Source organism: Perissodus microlepis, chromosome 7 (assembly GCF_051167445.1).
Source record: "Perissodus microlepis isolate ML-2025 ecotype Zambia chromosome 7, ASM5116744v1, whole genome shotgun sequence".
NCBI lineage: Eukaryota > Metazoa > Chordata > Actinopteri > Cichliformes > Cichlidae > Perissodus > Perissodus microlepis.
The window spans coordinates 42,745,303-42,769,659 of NC_140467.1; the positions used below are offsets into that span (position 1 = coordinate 42,745,303).

General features: G+C 39.8%; 1 protein-coding gene across 3 annotated transcripts in view; it reads right to left on the reverse strand.

The window, feature by feature from the left end:
- Positions 1-24,357, reverse strand: part of unc5cb (unc-5 netrin receptor Cb) — a 124,372-nt gene that overhangs the window by 34,484 nt on the left and 65,531 nt on the right. For all 3 annotated transcript variants that reach the window (XM_084935216.1, XM_084935219.1, XM_084935217.1), the window contains exons 3-4: positions 14,590-14,733; positions 8,415-8,518 (exon numbers count right to left, since the gene is read on the reverse strand). In XM_084935216.1, the coding sequence (XP_084791342.1) occupies positions 8,415-8,518; positions 14,590-14,733 (248 nt within the window). The remainder of the gene's footprint in view (positions 1-8,414; positions 8,519-14,589; positions 14,734-24,357) is intronic.

Genomic DNA, 24,357 nt, shown 5'->3' on the forward strand with positions numbered 1-24,357 from the left:
CCACTGAGTGGGATGTTTCTGCCTGGGTGTGCCAGCAAAACACTAATTAGCCCAATAGACAGAACACAATCCTCTCACTTGTTAAGAACCACTGCAAAGCAAAACCATTCATTACTCATCGCTGTTGTGTCAGAAATAGAGTGTACAGAAGAGTGTGGGGGTGGAAAGGGGTGTGAAAAGAAAGAACGGGGAGAGAGAAAAAAATATTCCACAGCAATGTGCAAGACTTCTACGGAGAAGTCATTATGAGCTCTTCTGCTTTTCCACATGCACTATAACTATCTATCAGATGTAATTTATTCATTTCCCTTTTTTCACAGTATATATCCGCTCCAGGCTTGAATGACACACCTGGAGAATGAGCCACTAAAGGTTATAAACTGATTATTCAATCATTCACTTACAGACAACAAGCCATATGCTCTGCATCTGCCTGCATGACAAGTATGGAAATGTGAGCTGTATAAATATTAACAAGCCCAAATGCTCAAACGTGTGATATCTTGAGATGTGATGGGAAAAATGTTAGTGTGAGCGTTAATGCTGGTATTGCTTGTTGTAGCCGAACCAGTATATTTGTCTGTGAGGGTGTTTGTGGAGGAGCTGGAATGGGACAGGTTAGGGAGGAGGAGGAGAGAGGGCAAATTTAGATAACAGTAGTGGAGTTGGAGCGGTTACTACTGTAGGTGTCCATAGAGGAGATGGATCGCTAAGACTCGAGCCAGGAATAATGACCTCTCCCAGTTCATTTCCACCTTTAGCTCTCCTCTACAGTCTGCTGAGGGAACACAGGCATTTCTTAAACTGGCTCCAAGGATAGCGAGGCACTGCTTACTCTGTTTTCCCCTTTCCCGGTACATTTACCTCATACGTGTGGCAAAACTATACTCTTTTACCAATGTCTGTTTGTTGGGAAACTACCTTAAGAATCCATAGTTTAAAAATGTCTCTTTAAATCCTCCTTCTGTCACTAAATGGATGATTAAATTCTGACAGTGATGATGTGATTATGGGATTTCTGCCAATACTTTTTTTTTTTTAAAATAAATTCACCACATGTGGGTGGATAAGTGCAAGTTGGCTATTGAGAGGCAATGGCACACATGTTATTTCATTAGAATTTTTAAATAACAACCTAACACAAACCATTACTAAGGCTCTGGCTTTCCCAGTCAGAGAACTGTTTAATACACTCTCTGCATTCAGTGCTTGGTTTCCCTGAGACTGCCCTGACTTTTAACAAAGCTTAGATGATAACTCCATCAAGGGAGAGGGTTTCTTTGCTGCTCAAGAGGTCAGATCTCACTTGGTATACAGAATGCAACCTTCAGGAATACGAATAAACTGAAACAGCACAAGCCCAGTGCAAACAGCTTAAAAGTGGTAAGGAGGTTTTTGGGTTTTTTTTAGGTGATAAAGAAATAATTTTCCCACCAAATAAAAACAGTCGCACTATGTTGTATTCTTTGCTTGGGAAAATGTGGGGTTTTAGTTATTCTTTTACTATATGATCTGTAACAAACGTTATTTGTTTGCTAAAAAAGGGCTTGTGAAAAATATGTTTCCAGATAGCCAAAGTTTCAAAATCTTACAAATGGCGAGTGGGACTTTAATACATAATGTTGGTTTGGTTTTGTCTTCCAGAATCAGTTTCTTGCATACAGATTAAAGTAAACAATGTCTTAAGGGGCGTTCACACAGGAAGCGATTTGATTCACTCGTCATGTTTTGCTTTTTTGTTTGGTTGTTTGTTTATGGTCAGTTGCTCGTGGACATTGCCAAAGCAATTCTCTGATTCGTTTACCATCCAGTCATACCACTTGTAGCCTTTATTCTTACCAGCAGCTGCTTCAGTTGCTCGCAAGTCGAGAAGTGGTTATTTCACCTGTCATCATAATGTTGCTAAATGTTGCTAAATTTCACTTTCTATGATCTCTGGTAAGACCGTTGCTGCAAATTGCTTCCGGTGGACGAGATGCTGGACTGCTAGGATATCAGCTGACACAAGCACGGTTGGTTACCAAAGAGCACTTATAGACTTTAAAAGTGCATCAGAGAGACACATGGGCACCTGCTAATTATTTCAAGAAAGTAATATCCAAATAGAGTTCCCCCACAAAACTGGAGCACAGTCCCTTTGGATGAGCTGTTAATACAATTAAGCAATCCACTTAGTGATTCAAATGAGCAACTACTGGCTACAGCTGCTGCGTCAGCATCCACCTGTCACTAAAAGCAACCACAACTATAATAATGTATAACTAATCTTTAATAAAAGTGGGTGAGTTGTAGAATACATTCATGGATGGATGCTGTTCATTTAATTATGGAAGTTTATGGGGTCAGTGATTCTACAAGTGCTTCCGTCTTTACTATACAGATAGATTCCACATGCTGTTGCTTGTTATGAAACTGTACTTTATGATCCACATCATTTTCAGAATTAACTTACTCGGTGACCTCTTATACCGCAAAAAGATACACAGAAATATTTTCTGATAGAATAAAGTCACTCACAACACCTTTATATTGATCAGAGACCCAAAATACTTCCCTCACTGTAACACCGTTACCACACACCGTTACTACAGGGAGCAGGGATTCAGGAATTCTTTTTCTACAACAGTTTCTTTCCTTTCTCAGCAGAAGTCTGACTTAATATATGCAGGGAAAATCATCTTCAGAATGAAATACATTTGACAAATAAACCTTACCCACCCAACAGTAGAAAGGGCTGTGAGGGCAGCAGACCTCACAAATGCGGGGCTACTAGGATTAATCGCAGTCTTTTCACGGGAAACCTGCAATGATTGACAGGTGAGTGCCTGAAGGGCAATCTTTAGTTGGTTGCCACAGGGATTTAGACTGGCCTTGTGACTCTTTCTTCCCATGGGTTACCTTAATGAAAATGCCCTCCCTGTTCCACTGGGCACTAAAGTGTTTTTCTCTTGACATTCTTGGCACTCTCATAACGCAACTATGCAGCATTTTTACAGCAGTAAAAGCACTCAGCTATTTTCTGACAAGGTGAACATATGGGCAACCGGTCGCAGCATGCCTTCATATCACTAATTAAGTAAAAGTGGGCTAAAAAAACACTAATCGCTTACATGCTCTATGTGTAAAATGGGGTTGATGATGAAGCTTGATAAGTGCCGCATACCAGATATAAGAACTATACTGGATTTTATAAAATAATGAAGCATTTTGAGCATATTTTTAAATTAGCAATGACATCTTTCATGAACTGAAATGGATTGAATTTTGTGTCTCAGCTGTTTTAATTCATCTGCATTAGTTTTCTCCCCTCTCTGGATGAGAAAGTGTGAAGTAAAGATCTTTGTGTTTCCCATCTTTCTTCTTAGTAAGCCAATGGACTTAATCATGGCAGCAGGGCCCGTACCCTGCAGAGCATCAATGACTCGTTACCCGTGATAACACGGCAGGACCCCGACCGACTGAGGAGATGCCTGAATTGAAATCCTGCTTCCATGGAAATAGGCACAGTGCCTCCCGGCCCTGCGTAACCTCTGAACTCTTGTCTTTGTCTCAGGACTGTGACAAGCGCTCCGAAATGGAGACGGAGGGAATGGGCGAAGAAAAGAAACAATTCTTTTTGCTGTCGAGTTTATAAGGCTGCCACATATTAAGTATAAAAAGAGGCCGCTGCTGCTTGTCTAGAGGTCCTTTAGATGTGGATGAAACAGCCTCCTGAGGGTTTTCAAAGGGAAGGATCTGCATTGAGCTGATGAGAAGCTCTCAGTTCCCATCTTTACCTTTATTACTATAACTACGGATAGCACTCAGCCACTAAGCCGATATAACAGTGAAACAGTGCACAGAGCCTTTGTGCCAAATCACTCCGATTCTACTGTTCCTAGAATAGCCTCAACAGTTAGATTTTCCTTCTGCTCTTCATTAAGTACATATCAAATATTCATGGCTATGGAAACGTGTAACAATGACTTTAAGGGAGCCTGTTGAGTGTCTAATTTATTCAGACCATACAAGACGTTCAGATGACTTAATCCCTGTGCTATTCCAGAAACCCAACTCGCTGTATTTCAGCTCTCAAAGGCCAAAGTTCCATTGGTAATGGTCACAGGGAGAGCCAAGATAAATGCCTGCTGCTTGTTTTCTTTGTGTGTGCAAAACTGCTTGTGTGTGTGTGTGTGCGTGTGCGCGCGTGTGTGTGTGTGCGCGCGTGCGTGCGTGTGTGTGTGCGTGCGTGCGTGCGTGCGTGTGCGTGTGTGTGTGTGTGTGTGTGGATTCCACAACTAACTGTGCTTCAGTAAAAATAAGTTAAGTAAACATGAAAATGGCTCAGATTGAACTTCAAGTACCAAAACCTCTGAGATGTTTCATGTGTTTTTTTATGAAAACTTGCTGCATCATCACAGAAGCAATCCAAGCTATTCAGCATAATGTTTAGTTTTCAGGGCAACAGCCCACGCAGAAAGCCAAGAAAAACTCAAAACCACTTAAAAAGAATCACAGGATGTCATTACTATGGTAAACCATCATGACAGCTTATAATGTAAATCATCTGAAAAAGTGGGAAGACAAAGACGAACCAGGAGATAGATAATAGCTCGCATCAAACAGTGCAGTTCTTTGTAATCTGAGATCAAAACTAATTAGGATTGACTTACTTTGATTCTGAAAAATGTGGGCTTCTTTCTTCTTTGAATGTGCAAGTATGTATGTGGTTGGCAGGACGCTGAACTATGGTAACTAATGGTTTCAAACAGCTGAAACACTTTTGGCATTGTAGCTGATCTCGACAGAACGCCTTTTTGAAAGCTTAACTAAAACTATTCAGCTTGAAGTAACACAAACTATCAGTGCTTTCAGTTCTAATGACAGCTCAGAATCTTTTCTAAAGCGAAACAACAGAGCAATATGTTTCTACCTGTGGAACAACGTTTTTAGACACCAATCAACAGTAGCAATAGACAAGGTTATTACAGTTAAGTAAAAGTTAACCGGAAAAAAAACTACACTCAGAAAATAACAAAAAACTAGCAAGAACAATATTATGCACTTAAAATAAAAATATACTACATTGACAAAGTTACTGTTTTATCTACACATTAAACATAGAGAAGCTGCTGGGTCATCGAAGCCCATGTCACAGAGCTCCTGGTGAACAGTTTTTGTGCTGATGTTAATGCAAGAGGAGGTTTGGAGCTCTGGAGTTATTGAGTCAGCAGAGTGTTGGCGAATTACGCATTATGTTCCTCAGCACTTGGCAATCCCGCACTGTAACTTTAAATGGTCTTCCATCTTGTGACTGTGGTTCCTAAATGCTTCCACTTCCACTAGCAGGTAAGACATTTCCAAACCTGACCTGTTGCTATGGTAGCATCCTATAACAGCAAAATCTTCAGTGACCTCTTTATAGAATGACCCATTGTTTTTTTAAAAGGAAGACTGCTTACCTAGTTACTTGATTTTACACACCTGTGGTAATGGGACTGAAAACACCCCAATCTGTAGACCAGTGCTTGTTTGTATATTGTATATGTATGTGTAGGAAATGTCCCACTTTGTTAGTTTTAGTCTGTTTACACAACCAGCTTGGGGTGGCTTTACTTCATCTTACGTGAAACTGGGGTGTCTATGTGAGTGTGATCTAAGTGTTTATACTGTAATGCCTCCTGTGTGTGTCTTAAATTTCCCTTTGAAATAAATCCATCTATGCTCTTTCTCTACTACTTTTGGAGGCTGTGGCTTATCCCAGTACTCATTGGATGAAGGAAACTAGCAGAAACTAAGACTGAAAAAAATAAGTAGATAAACTAAAGCCAAACACTTTTGAGCAGTCAAAACTGAAACGTGCAAATATTTAAAATGAAACCAAACTGTAAAAGAAAAACTGCTAAATAAAACAAATATGCAGAGCCATGTATACAGAAGAAACTGAAAGTAGATTAAAAACTATTTAAAAATCAAGACAATAATAACTCTGGTAATAGAAGATGATGAGTGTATTTTGTAATACATAATGAATGAAATGCTAGATTTTCTTTAAAAAAAAAAAAAAATACATATATGTATATATACATACACACACACACACACACACACACACATATACATACACACACACACACACACACACACACATATACATACACACACACACACACACACACACACACACACACACACACATATATGTATATGTGTGTGTGTGTGTATATTCTCAATTGAAAAGAGGAAGCACAGCATTCAGATTCTTCCTTGTCATTTATTAGTGGTGAATCTATTTTGCAGTCCATGTGAATGACTTAATTTTGGCTGGTGAGCCAGGAATCACACCGGTAATTACATGGAACGGACGAACAGTCTTTTGGCAGCAAGTTCTCTGTATGCAGGCAAATTAATGTCCTTGCTGGTACACTGTCATGGGAACATGTCAGTGGAAGTTAAAACATATGACAATGCAGTACATGGACAGTCAGCAGATGTGCATGCCTTACTTGTACTTTTTTATGACAGAGAAGCCACACGGCACATGATTTTAAAAAAAAAAGAAAAAAAAAGTGCTGTGAGAGTATGGGGGTTTTTATGGCTCCGCCACAGCTCTGCCATCCTGCCAGCCTCTTGCTCTCTGGGCAAAGGCCTGCAAAGGAACCACAGAGTGAGCTGACAGCTCATTGGAGGCCTGACAACAACTCGGTGGATCCAATCCCCGACAAACCTTAACAGCTCTTCTCCTTCTGCCTTCATCCTCTCTATATTTTTTTGTGTCTTGAGCGGGTGAAATATGACAGATCTTTCTCTCAACAGCGGCTGCTACATATTTCTCCAGATTCATATGTAACCACAGACTTAGCCCATCTGCTTTTTCCAAGGTTTTTTCTCTGGCGAGCTTATGTGAGAAGAGGCCTGACAAACACAGATGAAAAAGCAGCATTCGGTTTTGTCCTTTTTCCCTCCGAGGCAGCTGAGTTTGAGTTCAGAAGAAAAGGGTGGGGGAACTATCTAGTGAAATGGGACTGTTGTCTTTTTTAGCAGCCATGAGGTAAGCGGGACTAGTTAAAAGAGCTGTAAGTGTGCCTCTGTACACACACTGAAAAGTCAGGTAGATCATGGAAAGAAAAGTAAATAGAAAGCAGTTACTGACTTTAGTCTGAATACAAGTGAAGGGAAATCTGAAAAGACTATAATGTTTTTAAAAGAGGTCAATTACTACAATAGCTAAACATCGTATGAGTGCTCCGTTTTCTCAATTGATGGCCGCCTTGGGTATCTACACTAAAACAACAGCGGCTCCTTTACTCCAGGCGAACAGAATCTCCTGTTTACTCTTCACTGTACATCTGGATTGCCACAGCAATTCAGAAGGATGTGGTATGATTGTAATCAAGCTAGGTCTTTGATCGCTACACTGAGCTAATCCAGGGCTTACAGTAACCTCAGACAGGCTGTAGAAATCACCATTACTATACAGCTGTTACAGGAAAACTATCAGACTAAAGCCTGGATTGTATGAGGAGAGTCTGCGGAGTGCTACTCCTAAACTTTCGTCCATTGAGCTCGTCAGCACTTTCAGCAGGGATAAATGCTGTGCAGTTCCACTCACTTAACTCAGCTTTTCCGGGTCATTCATAAGCTTTTACAGAGTTCAGTCCCTACAACTCACAACTGAAAAAAAAACACCTCCCGACCAAACCATCAAACCACACTTTCATCCTGTATCTATGGTCCTGCAATCTCAACTGAGCCTTTTCAAATACAGTCCTAATAGGGTTCTACTGTCGGGCAGGGAGAAAGAACGGCAGGGAGGAGATACTGGCCAAGCTAAGGTAGCAAAGTCACACAACTGAATGTATTTTTTTTTATCCCTCGGCAGATAATTACAATTTTCTCTCCTCCAAATTGCAGTGACAGGCCAATGTTCAGGAAATACCCAAAGAACTTTAATAACCCGGGCAGTGGTGAAAAATGTCCTTATCTGCGCAGTGTGGCGTGTCAGATTTATTCAGTGTTATTTTATTTGAAACCTCTGAAATAGGCAAGTTTAAAACTGAGGCAAATTCTGTAATCAACACACAGTTTCTACCTGAATTATTTAGAGAATAGAAGAACAGAATCAGTGACTGGCACTACCAAAATTACAATATATGCTAAAAAATGCATGAGCTCACTATGCAGTACAATATTGTAGGTGATATTTTAACATTTTATATACTTAACAAAAAATAATGCCAAGAATAATGATGGCATATCTCCAAAAACCCATCCCAAAAGTCAGTGAAAATTACCTCTTTTTAAAGAAGTCTGTTGGGTGGATTTGAGGTGAGAGCATTTTGCCTGCATTTCCCTGAAAAGTACTTACCTGTTCAAACCAATTATCCTAACAACAAACGTGCACTGGCTTCATGAAACACCCTTTTGGACCTTACCTCAGCAGCTGGGATGCCTTCGGGTGGGCGACATTGAAGTAACACTTCCTGTTCAAGTGACACTTCTTTTCCAAGAGGTTCCTGGTCAAATGTCTTTCTCAAGTCTGAAAAAACACATAAAAGACATTGTGTATTAGTGCTAAATGAAAGCGTATCATACTGGAAGATCGACAGTATATCCTGAAATATGTTTAAGATTAAACACAATGCCGACCAGTGTTAATGTCACAAACTATAAAAACAATTAAAAGAAAAGAAAGGTTAAGTTGTCAATAAGACCTGCCTCTGTGCAAAAGCAGTATATATAAAACAGACTATAGGTGAGTGTTATGTCTCCAAGCTCATCTTCAACACACACACACACACACACACACACACACACACACACACAGAGACAGATTGCTTGAAATAGATGGATGGAAAATATGGAGAAGGGGCTCACTTGCGCTCCATCAGAAAACCAACATTTTCTTGGCGTGAGAGCCCTTATGGATTAGAGCAGGGAAGGTATAGTGGAGCTGACAGGCTAGGATTACTGAAGGTGTCATGCTACACTGGAACCTGAAGCCCATTAGACATATATCATGCTGCACAGACTGAGACAGTAGCAGTGGGCATCAACTGACGAGAAGGGGCGAGGAGAGGAGAGGAGAGGAGAGGAGGTACAGTAGTACTTAGCAACGTTAGAGGCACTGAAGCATCATGTCTACGATCAATCCTCCAAACCCCAGTGATACCATTTTCACAAGCATTGCAAAATTCTCATCATACACACTTTTATTGACACATTCGGTTTGGGGGTGAATAACTTCATTCAGCAAAGCACAAAAACATATTTTATTCCAGACAACAATTCTACATAACTTTGTTCCCTTTCCTGAGGAGACAAATGTACAAAATGTGGCACCTATACTGTATGTGGATGGGGAAACGCGCAGAGTCAAGAATGACTGAAGGGTAAAACAAACCAAAAGGCTCTATCACCAGCTGTCTCTTTCTTTGTGTGCGTCCGTGTGTGTGTGTGTGTGTGTGTGTGTGTGTGTGTGTGTGTGTGTGTGTGTGTGTGTGTGTGTGAGTGAGAGAGAGAGAGTGTGAGTGTTTGTGTGCGTGCGTGCGTGCATGCCATCACAGCAAACTGCAGCAAGAAGTACCACAAAGGTGGCCTTGAGTAGTTGGTAGATATTTATACATCTGTCAGTCAATCGGAAATATGACAACTTACCAATGTCGAGAATGCAAGCTTTATAATCTAACAGATGTCACTGGTTATTCTACCAAAAATGCATTTTGAAATGTAATGTAATGTATTGCAATGTATGTTAATTTTTCATCAAAATAATGAAAAATGATGTCATCTACTGTATTTTATTTTACCAGGAAGTCTAACTGAGATGAGATGCTCAGAGGAGAGACTTGGACATGATTGCACCCATTAGAACTCTTTTCTCTAGAAAAACAACCACATGCCACATGTTACTTACTACATTTAATTAGTTTTACATTACGCTTCAAAAAAAACAAAAAAAACCGAGTTATAAAACTGTATTTTGCATTACACCAATTTCCTGTAGCTTTCGATGTTGGCAGCACTGAACTATACAAGCTATAGAATGAAGGCTGACCTGAAGATCCTATCTTTGATAAGCCAACATGGGCTCTTAATTAACATTAAAAAAAGTTCACCCATCCCTTGGTCTATTTTTTAACCAACCAGAGTCGTGACACTGGGGACAGAAGCGGGGCAGAGACAGAAGAGGTTGCCTGTCCATCACACAGCTAACAAACAGACACAGAGACTTGCATGATGACATCCACCCTTATGGCCAATTTAGAAAGTCCAGCTAACCTAACCTGCATGTCATTGGACTGTTGAAGCCGAAGTACCTGGAGGAACCCTAAAAGCAGAGGGACCACATGGAAAGTCCAACCCACACCTAACTTTGTCCATGAAAACAAATCCTGCAGTGACCTTCATTCCGGGACTCGATCTTTTAAAAGGATACAGCTGTTCTTCTTCAGAGAACACTGCTAATACAGTAATGTACAGCTACTGACATTGTGTACCAACATAAGGCACAGATTTATTATATTTTATAGTCCTCGAATAGCACATGGACTTTAGATGTGGGCATACTGTCTGAAGTGACACAGATCGTATGGCAGGATTTGCACTTGAAAAGTCAAAGCAAACTGCGTGTAAATCTCTAAAGACTCTCAAGACTCTTAGGCACAGTGTGTAACAGGATACACTTTCCTTATCTATCATAGTAAAGAAATGCTTTTCAGTGTCTGGGGAGATGGTGTATGAATGGATACAGAATGAAAAGAGCATTACCACCTGTAATAAAACGAGAGATCTCCAAAGACTGATCACAACAGATTTTTTTTTTGTTTCTTCATTTGCTTTCATTTCTTTCAATAGCTATTAGGTTTAGAGACATTATTTTAAAATAGACATGTTTCACTGTTTAGAATGAACTGGTCTGCATCCCCGAAGGGAAGAAGACAGATCATGTTCCTATTACAGAATACATGATGATGCAGCACCTGGAAACACTAAAGAATACCTATAGTCATTTTACGGTTCATTTTTTATTTGGAAAAATGATCCTTAAAATAACAAATTCATGAGGTATCCTTGTTCCAGTTCAACCCGAGAGTACCCGTGTCTTCAGGGGAATATGTTATAATTCAGCACATTTCAATGTATTGTAATGGCTGAAAGGGTGACTGCTGAATTGAAAGTAATTTCCGTAAAAGTCTGGTATGAAATTAAAAGAAAGAATGACTGCAGGGGTATATTCTTTGACAGAGGTTTTTCGAATTCAATCCAAGGACACACAAGCTGTTTGGTTTCCTTATGATAAAGTGGGCAGGAGGAAAGGAGATACATCAGAACTACTCTATAGCGATGGATGCTACCTTAACGATAAAATAATTAGAAGTCACGGTATGACAGGTACACACTGATAACTTTATGATTTATAAAATTTGCACTACAGTCAAATCTAACAAATTAAATTATCTGTCCAGGTACTCTGACTTCCCCCACAGTCCAAAAACATGCATGTGTCAGGATAACTGGTAACAGTTGGCCATAGGTGTGAATGTGAGCGTGAATGGTTTCTGTCTAAGCTCTGCATTAGACGGGCGACCTGTCCGAGGTGTTTTGGCACCCCCGCCCCTGATCCTGAGTAAAGTGAAAACATCCAAAAAAGAGAAAATATCTATTGAGCAACAGTTTCTGAAATGCCAGACTTGCTGATGCCAGGTGTCAGAGGAGAATGGCTAGACTGCTTCATGTTGATAGGAACGCAAAAGTAACTCAAATAACCGTTTGACATGTCAAACCTTGAAGCAGATGGGCTAAAGCAGCCACGCGAGGCGCCACTCCTATCAGCTAAGAATAGGAAACTGCGGCTAAAGCTCGCATGGGCTCAGAAGATTGGAAAAATGCTGCCTGGTCTGACAAGTCTCGATTTCTGCTGTGACATTCAGATGGTAGGGTCAAAATTTTGCATAAACAAAACTCAAATCATCTCCAGCTGGTTTCATGAATATGACAGTAAGTTCACTGTATACAAAGAACTCCCATGGCCACGACATCTCATCTCACATCATTTACATGCAGGCGATGAATGGGCTACAAATGTGTCAATATGGACCAAAATCTCTCACGAATGTTTCCAGCACCTTGTTGAATCTGTGCCATGAAGAACTGAGGCAGTTCTGAATGCAAAAAAAAGGTCCAACCTGCTATTAGCAAATTGTTCCTAATGAAGTGGCCGGTGGGTTCCTATTACATATTTTATTCTCTTTTTGTTTGGAACAAAACCCAATTCTTTTTCTTCCTTTAATTTCATAGCTCTTCTTAGTTAAATTATGCATTTACTATTCAGAGCATAAATTCGCTTAACAGGCAACACTGTTACTATCAGTGGCAAAGGCCAGTGTTTGTGTGTTTATGTGGAATATTCACACTTTTAGTCCTCAGCCTTCTTATTCAACTAAAAATTGAACACCCGCTGCTTTTGTAGTTCACTAATCAAAATGTACCTGTGATGAAACAGTAAGTAGCATACAAGCGATTATTTTGCAATATAGATTTTTATTGGATGTCGGTTTAAATTACACCTCCCCGCTGGAGTCTCTCCTTTCCTCACTTCTCGTAACCCTGAGCGGTACTGCGGCATAGAGGGTGTGGGAGCAGCTGAGTAGACATTCCTGCGGGAGACACACCATTCTCCCCTCAGCAAGCAAACACTTCCAGCCTCGCAGGCCCACAGAAAGATACACATATGACAACCATTACCTTAAGTGGCTACTTGTCAGGCAAAATTACACCAGCACTGCGCACTTCAGAAATGATTACTTTTCTTGCTTAGTAAATCATTAGCTACTGGTGCAATCCGATATCAGGAGGCCTACTCTGAGAGTTTTAATCCCGAGGAAAGTCACATGCAATGCTGCTTTGGTTTTACCTGCTCCAAAAGTCCACAAACAGACAAGAAAATCAATTTGCTCTCTCTGTGTATGATTCCCCTCCGCCAGTCCTGAAAGCCATTTCTTCTGATTTGATTAATTTATTTAATTTGCTTTTGTGAAAATACTTTTATTACCCCTCGGTGGCAAGCAATAACGGCACCCCAAAAATAGAGGCCAATTAAAACGGTTCTGTGGAGGTCACATGAAGGGAAGGACACACAAGAAATGCACACGTTCTCTCTTCCTCTGACAGGCTCTCACAATAATTTCAGCCAAACTTCCAGCAAGTCTGAAAGCTCCTTCTTCAACACGGCAGCCTCTTAACTCATCTGCGCTAGATGTGACTCACCGTCTGATTAAACTGTATATGTTTAGATGATGGGAGAGGAGAGGAAAACAACCCCAGTTTCCATTAGCCTAACGGGATAGAGTCTGGCTCTGACAAGAAGCCTGCCTGGAGAGAAAGCCCAGTAGAGGAGCTAATCCATTCAGCAGAAGCTAATGGGAGGGGAAGAGGGGTCCATTGTGATTTGAGGGATAGGTTAGTGCTGGCAGGCTGCTCATCACGGGTGATTATAGGAGGTGGAGCAGCGGGAGTGGACTCAGTGGGAGACTGAGAGGCGTGATTCGGATTCACCAGGCTAGTATAATAGAAGCAGTAATAAGAAGAGATACTGGTGTTGGAAATGAAGGGAAATGCACTAAATTCAGAGACAAACTGTGCAGAATATGGAGCAAATACAGAGTTAGTAATACAAAGAAGTGGAGATGATCGAATAAAAATAGGGAGACAGCTCCATCACTGCTAAGTTGCTTTTAATTGAGCGGTTCAGGTGAAATCCTGGATATTGACTTTGCGACAATATATTTGACATAAACTACAATACGCTCTCCAAGTGTGTATTACAGGTTTTTTTTTCCCCCCCAGTTTGCCACAAGTCTAAAGAGAAACAGTGAAGATGGGAAAGATGCGTCAGTCACGGTGCCTTGAAACTACTTGACAGGAGGTGGACGTGCAATGATCTAGCCGATACTATAATAGGATTTCCTTCAGGTGGAATTTTGACAAAAACGTGTAAGTAGTTGTGTCACGTAAAAGCTGTGTTGCAAAAATGTTGCCTTGATGTCACAGTCAGACTTAAGCAACTCTTGCTTTCTGCATCATGTCTTCTGGGGTTTCATTACCCTTTTTTCTGATTTTCTTTGCCACATCCTTTGGGGAAAACTGTTAAAAAATGAGCCCAAACTTTAGATCCAGTACAGAATGTTTCCCATTATTTAGAAACAATTGTGTGGTGCTTTTTCAGCAGGACGACAAACCGAGAACAAAGGAGGACCATACACAAATGAAGTCATAAACATGCACCACAGCTCTCCTAGTGCACAGACGCCACTTCAGCTCTTTTTCTCCCCCTCTGTGCTTCTTCTTCAGGTCTGTGCTGCCCGCAAGGAAACCACTGTACTGGCTTTTTACCAACTCAAGTTCAAAGGGACACTTGAATCTCATGTTAGCAAAACCTCCTTTTCACTGCTACTATCTCCAGAATCTGTGAAGATACACAAGTCCGTCGCTGAGATGCGTTTTCTTGGCAACCGAGAGGTTTTGTTTGGAGAGAAATACAAAGATGAGAGAGACGATAAGTGAATAATGGCCTGAAGAGAGGGATGAAAAGAGGGGGAGTATACTCACAGGCGATGCGGACATGAGCTTTGCGGCTCTTGGTGGTCCCAGCGGAGCTCCAGGCCACACACTGACACCAGAAGTCCTCTGGCCCAAACAATTCCTCCACTTGCTGCCGAGTGATCTCTATGCTGGCCTCCCTCACGACCAAACCTGGGAAAAAGAACATAAAGGATTTTTTTTTTTTTTTTTTTTTAAATCATGGAGACGTGAAACAGTAAACAGAACAAAAAACAAAGAATTGACCGTGCAGGAAAATGACATTAATTTGAACACCAGAAAATATAAACAGATGGACAGCTGAAATGGTTAAAATAATGTGACATCATACACACCAAACTCAAACAATACATATTTGTGTCAGTCTGTCCTGATTCTAGAGCCAGAGCACTGAGCTGCTTCGGTCTGGGCCTTGTGGGGGAGGATTCTCAGCGTCATGGCTAACACAATCCTGTTTGCTAACTCCTCTGATTACTGCTCATCTGGGTGCCAGGGCCCAAACAAACAAATCATCCCCAAAACAAATGCCTCTACCCACAGCTGCCCCTCTAGAGCAGATTATGCTGCTACCATAGCGTGTGCACATCTCTGCATGTCTGTAAATGCCTATTTGTTGGAGCATTTGAGTTATGTACATGCAACCTAGGAACAGTCTATGCGTGTATTATGTGACACACCAATGTTTATTGAAGTACAGTGCTTATTTCATTTCTCAATCCATAATATTTTTTCTGACAGGATGGGACATTTAAGAGGACAATGATGCATTCAAAAAGGCTAGGTTGAGAAAAAAATGCATTTTCAACAGACTGCGTTTTGCAGACATCATGAGAATCTCAACAAGTATCCGAACTAAAACGAGAGCACGCTTGTAACTAATAGAAGTAAAGTATTCCATATGTATGGAGATGGTCCCTATAACTGCATTTGGATGCTGCTGGGCACTGGAACATCTCGCATTTTGCATGGATCCACATTCAGCAGTCCTGCAACATTTGTGCAGATTTTTTAAAAAGAACTTTCACGCTGTGAATATCCCATGCCACCTCATCCCAACAGTGCTGCCCCATTAGGCTTAGATATGGGGTTTGTGTATCCTACTGGAAAGAAATTAAGCTGATGTCATTTTCCTGGAACTCTCATGCTCATGTACCTGGTCAGCAATGATGTGAAAGTGGGACTATCAAATCGCTGCCAGTTGTTCTTGAATCGCCTTTTTGTATGCATTCCCCGCACCATTACACCATCAGCAGCTGCCTGTGCCATCAACACCATGTTGTTTGTATACCAAATTCAGGCCCTGACATCAGTTCCAAAACACTGGCTGTCATTTGTTTCCCCCCCAGTCATTAGTCATCGAGTTTTAGTGCCTTGCCCTGTAGAAAGGTCTGTTGTTAGCTGAGACGATGACTAACTGTTTGTTGAATTGGTAACAAATCTATTTTAACTCTTAACTTAAAGAGTGGTGCAAACTTTTTTTCTATTTTTTTCTGCAAAAATGTTCAAATCTTTGGGTCATTTTAATCCTGTTGTTGAACATTAGGTTGTCTGCAACAACCCCCAATCATTGTCTGTTAATTCAAAAAGAATAGTGTGGCTGGGGTCTCTTGACAGGGCACAAATTAAAAGGGCTGTACAGAGTGCATGCTAATTTAAACAGTGGGCTATGGTGGAATTAATGATTAATGCCTGTGCTGACAAAAGACTACAACTGTTAATCTGTAAGGGAGTTTTTTTCTTCTTCTAAGTTAGAGTTACTGTATTAAATGAATAAATTACCTATTTGCAACTTTAAGGGTAGGTATTGATAGGTACCAGTTTTGAATTTTGCACTTTTTGTTTTGCTACTGTACCATTCTCCAAGTCATAGCTGTCAAAATCATTTTACATCTTGGGTCGGACCAGTGAAGCTGCCCTTTCTTTCAATGTAAAGAAGTTTAACAACATCCCGAATGAATCTCTGAGGTATCTTATTATAAGATAAAGAAGAGCAATTTCAACAGTACGTCTCAGTTTTCATACAAGATGAAGAAATGCTGCTCAAGTAAATGAAAAATCTGTCAGCACGACTCTTTGGACTTAAATTGTGAGAATTAATGTACAAAGTTACTGAATATTTTCTGGTATCTCATTGCTCAGAGTGTTTTGTAATAATAAAACAGACCTTTTTTTTTTTTTTTAAACCAAAGACCCATATAAAAAAATAAATAAGTATTTCTATAGCAGATGGTGAAAAAAATGTTCCTGTCATGTCACTGTTTATCTCTATTACTTTGGTGTAGTGCGAATGGCCAGTGGGGGAGGTCTTATGAAAACAGTTAAAAGTAAAAAATGTATGCCCTCCTTCACTTTTTCCACAGCCTGACTGGGCCGATTCTGGCCCATGGGCATTATGTTCGACACCCCTGCTCTAGATAATCAAGTTTGGAAATTTCCACAAAAAAAATAAAAAATAAATCACAAAGCAACAAAGCTTACAGTGTTTGGGCTAAGCCAATAAAGCAGAAAATATCATTATGTAGGTCTTACTGTATGTGTGCCTTATAGCAACTACTGACAGTAGTACTGACTATTCTGTCAAACCATCATTGCTTTGTATTAGATGCAACTGTGTTGTGTTGACAGATCTCCAAAAACAACTCTGTGGCATCTAAATCCAACATCAGCCAGAGCTCTAAACTGTATATCTGGGTGTTTCTAACTTAGCCATTATGCTAAAAATATCTTTTTAACTAAGCTTACCTAAGAGACACCATGTGCTGTCAATGTGGCATCGCTATTATGTACAGTCTCAAAACTGTGTCATAGATCATTGACTCATCTGTGCCGCAATGTGCATTTAATCAGTAATCTAATCTCTGACTGACATCCAGCTCTTTGCAGCGTGAATCACTGCCAACTGATTCAGATGATAAGCTAATTTGCAACAATTTGTAAACTTAGTTTATGATGTGAAAACCGGAGAAGAAAAGAAAGAAGTAATCTGAATCAAGGCTCCTGGCTCAAATCAAACGTTGTTACTTTAGTTTTACATATGTGCAGTCATCTCTGCCACTCATGTTAATGTAACAGCAGACTTTCTATCACTAATTATTATGTGAGAGATTATTGCCTGATAACTGCCTAAGACAGCATCTCAGGAGTGAATACTAATCCTGCTCTGCTGGTATGCCCATTAAAAACCATTATCTCTGTGTAAATCCTGAACCTTTTTCCTTAGATTATTAGAGCACAGCTCTGATTGGTTTATATGGTAGCTGTGTGACATTCTGGTTAAATGGAAAATGCAAAGAAATTGGATGGTTAAAAAACGAACATGCCAATTTATTTCAGGTTCAGTGAATTCACACAGCCTCCTTGTTCTGGCACAGAGCAAGCATAGTGACATCCCACACACTAGCTTACCTCTCATGTAAAATTTACACAGTGTGCCAGCAGGCAGGGGTACAGCCACGTCTATTGTGTCACCGTTTGCTTCGGCGTGTATGGCTTTCAACACATATGTGCGAGTGCCAAAGAGTGCGCCTCTGGTCGTCGCTACTTGATGCCAGTATGCTCGCCTGAGAGGATGTTTTGTTAGTTTGAGAATGTGATGATGGATGTGCTTTTGTGGGAGCATCACATCCAGTCTAGCAGAGGGAAAATCAATAGTGGAAACAGTAAGTAGATTCTCATAATTCTCAGAAGGTCTAAAACGTGCGCAAGAATCAGTCATTTGTTTTTTTTCTGTCAGCGCTGCAGACATAAAGGGCTCTACAGTGATCAATTATCCGCCTGATGTTGTTAGCATACTCTATACCATTAGAGAATCGAAAATGATGACGATGCCTGCAGTGGTTATCAGTCTCCTTTAAGAGTCATTCATGACTTCACGGGGATTACTAAACCTGGATTAAACTCTTCCTTTCCTGTGTTGCACTTCAAACACATCTGAAGAATCACCCCGATGGAAAAATCAGAGCTCTGAAACGAGCCCGCTGACCTCATCCAGTGACTTCATATGTGCTCAGCTTTATATCAATACAATGATAACAAAATAAAACCGGCCATTCAATTTACAATCAAGGTGTGTAAACTGTGTCAGGGCCAGTGAGGCAGGGCTACTATCTTCCTAAGCCATTAATAACTGGCTAAATTAGGGGCTTCATTTTGAGAGGATTCATTATTTATGTGGTTTTTAACATGAGCTAGCCTAGCAGCCTATTGTTAGCGCCAGGAAACATTATTGATCAAACCAGTCAAGCAAAAACAGGCGGCATTGGTCACTGAAGGAGAGATGGAGGAAGTGGGAGGCATAAGTGCCCTGATATTCTTGTGAGATGAAGAGTGCATCTGTTAGATCTTTTAACGTATATCTCAGAGAAAGTGACAAGCTGTCTCCGGTGTACGTTACACTACCTGCACCTACTTATAATTAATTTGCTACTCATTTGCACAGATCAATGCACTCTCCACTCACAGAGACTATGAACTGCCTTTAAAAATGCTACAATGTTTTTGGGCCACGTTAAACACCTACAAAATCTTCAAAAAGGTTTTGCATTCAATACCCAGTTATTTTGCTCGGGTGTTGTATCTGTCCAGGCTTAATTGCATGTCCTTTCTAGTTCTTTTTACACCGAACAAACAAAATTAAGTCCTATAGAAGCAGTAAAGGTGCACTTACTTTGTCACAGGACTGCACAAAATGTTCTGTTCTGTAAAAATGTTCTTTTCACATGATTGTAGATGCGCACATGAGCCAATTTCCTTTGACCTCATATTCAGGGTGGGTAGATTACAATCTAGTATTGCATTTATTCAACCATTTCCTAGTTGACATCCCTCGTTTGATCATTTTACACAATACCACAGGAAAGTTTTAACATAATCAGCAGAACATCACTCAGATATATTTATTGAAGCCATAATGTGCAATGATATTTTAGTAATGTAAGCTGGGTAGCTAATGCCTTGTTCTTACCTTTAAAATTATGAATGTTTTCTCAGTGGCTTTGGTTCTAAATGACCTGCCTTTCTTTGTGAAACACCTGCACATAAAGTGAAGCTCACAGTGATAAAAACATTTCAGACAGTACTTTTTAATTCGCTTCTTCTAATGCACCTTTATCTACCAGATGGTCAGGAGAGTCTGTCGTCACATATATATGACCAGTGAAAAACTGAAACAACTGCAGGTGTGGGCTTGTTTTGATATGAAATATATTTGATATGATACATACGTCAGAGACATTATCCTAAACTGGACTAACAAAGGACCATGAGTACAACATGAAACGTACATTACATAGCGTAAGGCTGAAGTTCATTGATCATTTTAATCATAAACTTGTTGTTGAAATATTTTTACTGAACATGCAAACATCTGCTGATGAAAATGTGTTGATTTATTGGTCTGTTATGAAGCTATTGCTATTTCTAATGTGTTTTATCACTTTCTGATGTTTTATTAATTAAACAATACATGTATTCATTGTTGTGTTATCTGTAGATATAGTATTTATATATATTTATAGTATAGCAAATATATTTAATTATTACTGTTTAAAACACTAATATGTGACATGTATTAGTAGTGATGTTGTGCTGAGGGTTAAAATGCCTTTTTGTCTTTTGGTAACTACAAAATGACAATAAACCATTAATATATGTCTATGCTGTGCTCGTATTTATTTTACCCTACTCAAATTCAATTTATGATACATTTTATTTTGAAAGATTTAAAATGGTTTTTTAAAGAACCACTCAAAAAAGGTTCTTTAAAATGTTTTTTTAAAGAACCATTTGAAGGACCTTTTTAAAATGGTTCTTTAAAGAACCATTTTTAAAAAGGTTCTTTGAAAAACCATTAAAGGTGCCCCAAAGAACCATTTCTTGATGGTTCTTTGGGGCACCTTTAAAGGTTCTTCAATGAACCACTGAAAGAAATGGTTCTTCAAAGAACCATTGTTTGAAAGGTTCTTTGTGGCACCAAAAAAGGTTCTTCTATGGCATCAGTCTAAAGAACCACTTTTGGTTCCAGTTGGCACCTTTATTTTTCTGAGTGTACGGCAGACAACTGAATAACCAATCACAACAAAGCAGCCCTCCTGCTGATCCAATCTAGCACCAACCAATTTGAAATGGTTCATGGCCACATGTCAGAATGACGCTTCCTTCTGGCAACTGTGTAAATATAAGTTCCCTTTTTCTTTTGGACTATTTTTCCTTTGTACAGGCAAATGCACATGCTGTTTTACTTTTATAACTGGCTGCTGATCAAAAGAAACTCTTCAAATGGCCCCTTTATTCTACATGTAATCACCGGCTCCTTACAAAAAGATCATGTACAATCATGCCACTTGTTGAGGTGTTAATCGTTTTTATGCAGTGTATTTTTTTTTTAATGCTCATGTGCTACTTGTGGCTTACAGCACCTTAGATTCATGGGAATAAAAAAACATTAGACGTTACATATACCTGAAGCCACTTCAGCACCAATGATGTAAGGCAGCAGGTAAGTTGGTTCATGCTGTGTACAGTGAATCAAGTCCTGTATTGCTGATTGCATTCCAGCTACTGATGACGCACACATTGTGCTTTCAGCCGGTAGGATTTCATGACGCAAACATCTTAAATTTTAAAATGAATGTCATTTGCGTCATTCAGTGCCTTTAAAAAGTATTCGCAACATTTACGTTTATATGTTTTACTGCCTCACAGGATTGAGTCAAAGCTGATTTGTAGCCTTTTTAACAGAAGAAAAGTCCTTTTTCTAAGTAAAAAAGAGAGAGAGAAAGAGAGATGTGTTTTTGAGGAAAGCTTTTAGTTGGCAGAATTACAGCTGTGTAATTCTCTTTCCATTTCTTAGAGGCTGATGTTCCTGTACTCCAAAGCATGTTCAGTGACAGGAAAATTGTATCTTTTCCCTGACATGTGCTCATCAATCACATTTTCCCAAGTTTTTTTCTGGGATGTCCCTGTGTTTTTATTGTATGGTTTATGCTACAATACTGATCGAAGAAGGTGAAATCTTTTAAATAGAACCTAGTGTTATCTTTTTAACTATGTGCCCTTTAAAACCTTTGCACTATGTCTCTTCCCTTTGTTTGTGTATATTTGGGATAAAAGTCAAATATGTATACAGTGTTCCCCTGTATGTATAGCACTGTGCAAAAGTGCAAGGAGTAAAGAGTAAAAATTTTAAAGCTTTAACAATTTAATTGATTGTATTTAAAAGAAAAGTTGAATGGAATCCAGGAACACCTGTAATTTCTATCCTTTGTCTCATAAACATTTTTGATCTCGCAATCTCTTATTTTATGATCAGAACACCTTAACAGAGGTAAGACGAGAGAAAAAGAGAAAATGGGCTCAAGATTTACTCGTACAGAGGAAGAGATCAGATTTCTTTGGGCTACACTGTCAGTGTTATTGACCATGCTGGCCAGTTTCTATTGGTGCTTCTTTTTTGTCAATCTGGGGAAATCAGAGCGCAGTGGAGTGGGATGAGAAGGGCTACACACATCCACTGAGCTCTTGTGGTGTTGTGTGTGTTTGTGCTGGGTGCAAGAGCATAAATGAATGAATATCTTTGCAGTAAATAGCCTGTGGATATGGCTATGTAGAGTGGGTGCGTGTATGATGTGTGGGTTGTTTTCCATGTTGATGCTTTTAGCTAAAAACCTTCTGACATAAAGGCTAAGAGCCACTGATACCTCACCCTCTTCTTTGTCATAATCATAACTACGAAACACAAGCTCATGTATTCTACCTAAAGTACACTAGGTCACAAAATAAAAGTATTTCAGGTTGGAAAGCGTCTTGTTTTTCTTGTTTTTTCCCCAATAACTCCTTTCATGTTTGTGCTCACTGCAAGAATCCTTTTGTCTGTGTATCTGCTTTTGTATCTTGTACCACTGCTGTAACACTTCTTTTGTATATGCTCTGGCTGTCATCTTTAACACTGCTATTTTTTTTTTTGCCCATACTGTATATTTCAGTAAAATGGAACTTCAGAGGTATTTTTTATTAAATGCCAAAGTTAAAACACGCTTTCCGATGTTCAAAGTGTATGCATATGTGTGTGAATTCATGTTTAAGTAAAGGAGAAACTATCTGTGTGTGTGTGTGTGTGTGTGTGTGTGTGTGTGTGTGTGTGTGTGTGTGTGTGTGTGTGTGTGTGTGTGTGTGTGTGTGTGTGTGTGTGGAATGAAACAAACAGTGGAATGAAAAGGGTAAATGCGATGTGATTGGTACCTGTGGGTGACAGAACGAACTCAATTTCCAATACAGCAGCTGAATGCAGCCAATCAGTGCTGGGCTGTTGTGTGTAATGGCTCTGGTGCCTTTGGGGACTGAATTCTTAAAAACAACCGTACCGGAGCTTCACTACCATCACTTCCTCTTGATGCTCAACAAAACAGGTACGTAAACAGACATATCCCAAAAAGTTGATTCTGTTCATCTATGCGCAACGTTTTCAGTGGAAGAAACGTTTCATCACTCACCCAAATGAACTCTTCAGTCTCAGCTGCATAATGACGGAAACTGGAACCACTGACTAACAACGAGGCACGAGCTCAGTTTAAAATGTAAATTGACAAGAACACTGATCCACAGTCAGGAGTACTATTCACAGAAAATTGGGAAATGACTGCAATCACAGCACTGAAAGATGTACCCTTTTCTTAGTTCAGAGATGGCCGTTCTCTTTTCACATACGCGGCTTCCTTGACTTTCCCGCTCAAACCACCTTTTTCTCCCCCGACAAGGATGTGACAACATCATCGCTAAAGGAGTGACATCTGGTCTGTAGGGGTTCAGTCCCAACAAGGCAGCTCTTCTGTGTTGTGCCAAAAGTTGCTTGGTATCCCCAAATTACGGCAATCTTCTCAGCACTTAATCGCGTACACCGTTTTTCTCTTGTGCCAGAGGACCCGATCCTCGGGGCAGAACAATTTTTGGTGTACTGTAGGGTGTTTTCAGGTTTGAAAGCCAGAAAAACATTGTGTTTTTGAGAAAAAAAAAAAGCATCTCAGCTGTTGCTCAAACTCCTGACACATAAAGGATCACTAATGGTGATCTCCAGTGGTGATCGTTTAAGCAGCAGTCATCCCAATTGAAAAGGGAACAACCATCTTGAACTGACGAGGGGGCCTACGAATACATCTTTCCCCATGTTACAGTGCTATGCAGCCATTCCCCAACTCTCTGTGAATGATCAGTGGCCAAGACAATTTGCATATTAACAATCATGAAACTGAGCATGTGGCTCTTTGTTAGGCAATGGCGCTCGCTTCGGTCATTATTGCATCTGTGTTGTTTATGAAGTTGAGGAAACCTGCAGAAACTGAAGAGGTCACTTGAATGAGCGGCAAACTCTTTCTCCACTCCACAAACACTGTTTGAAAAACTTTCTGGAATTTCCTTATCTGGATTATTGAGCAGGCACCGAAACAAAATATACACACTCAAATGCATAAACGCATGATTGTGATGGAAATGATGGTGCCAAATGAAAGATACCTCACCTACAGTCTGAGTGGCAAGGTCAGCAGTTAAATATGCTGGACAATAAGATTTATAAGCAGAGATTCACATTGTGCGTATGTTTGTAAAGACACTTTTGTCAGAACTCATACTCATACACTTGCTTTTGGGAAAATATGAAAACATCATATTGTGATTCAAGGTTACGTTTTCAACTTTTTATCAGAACAACAATCTTCTGCGAACCTTAACCAACTGCTTTGATTTTCTTAAACAATAATATAAACCAAATCATGTTTTAGCTGT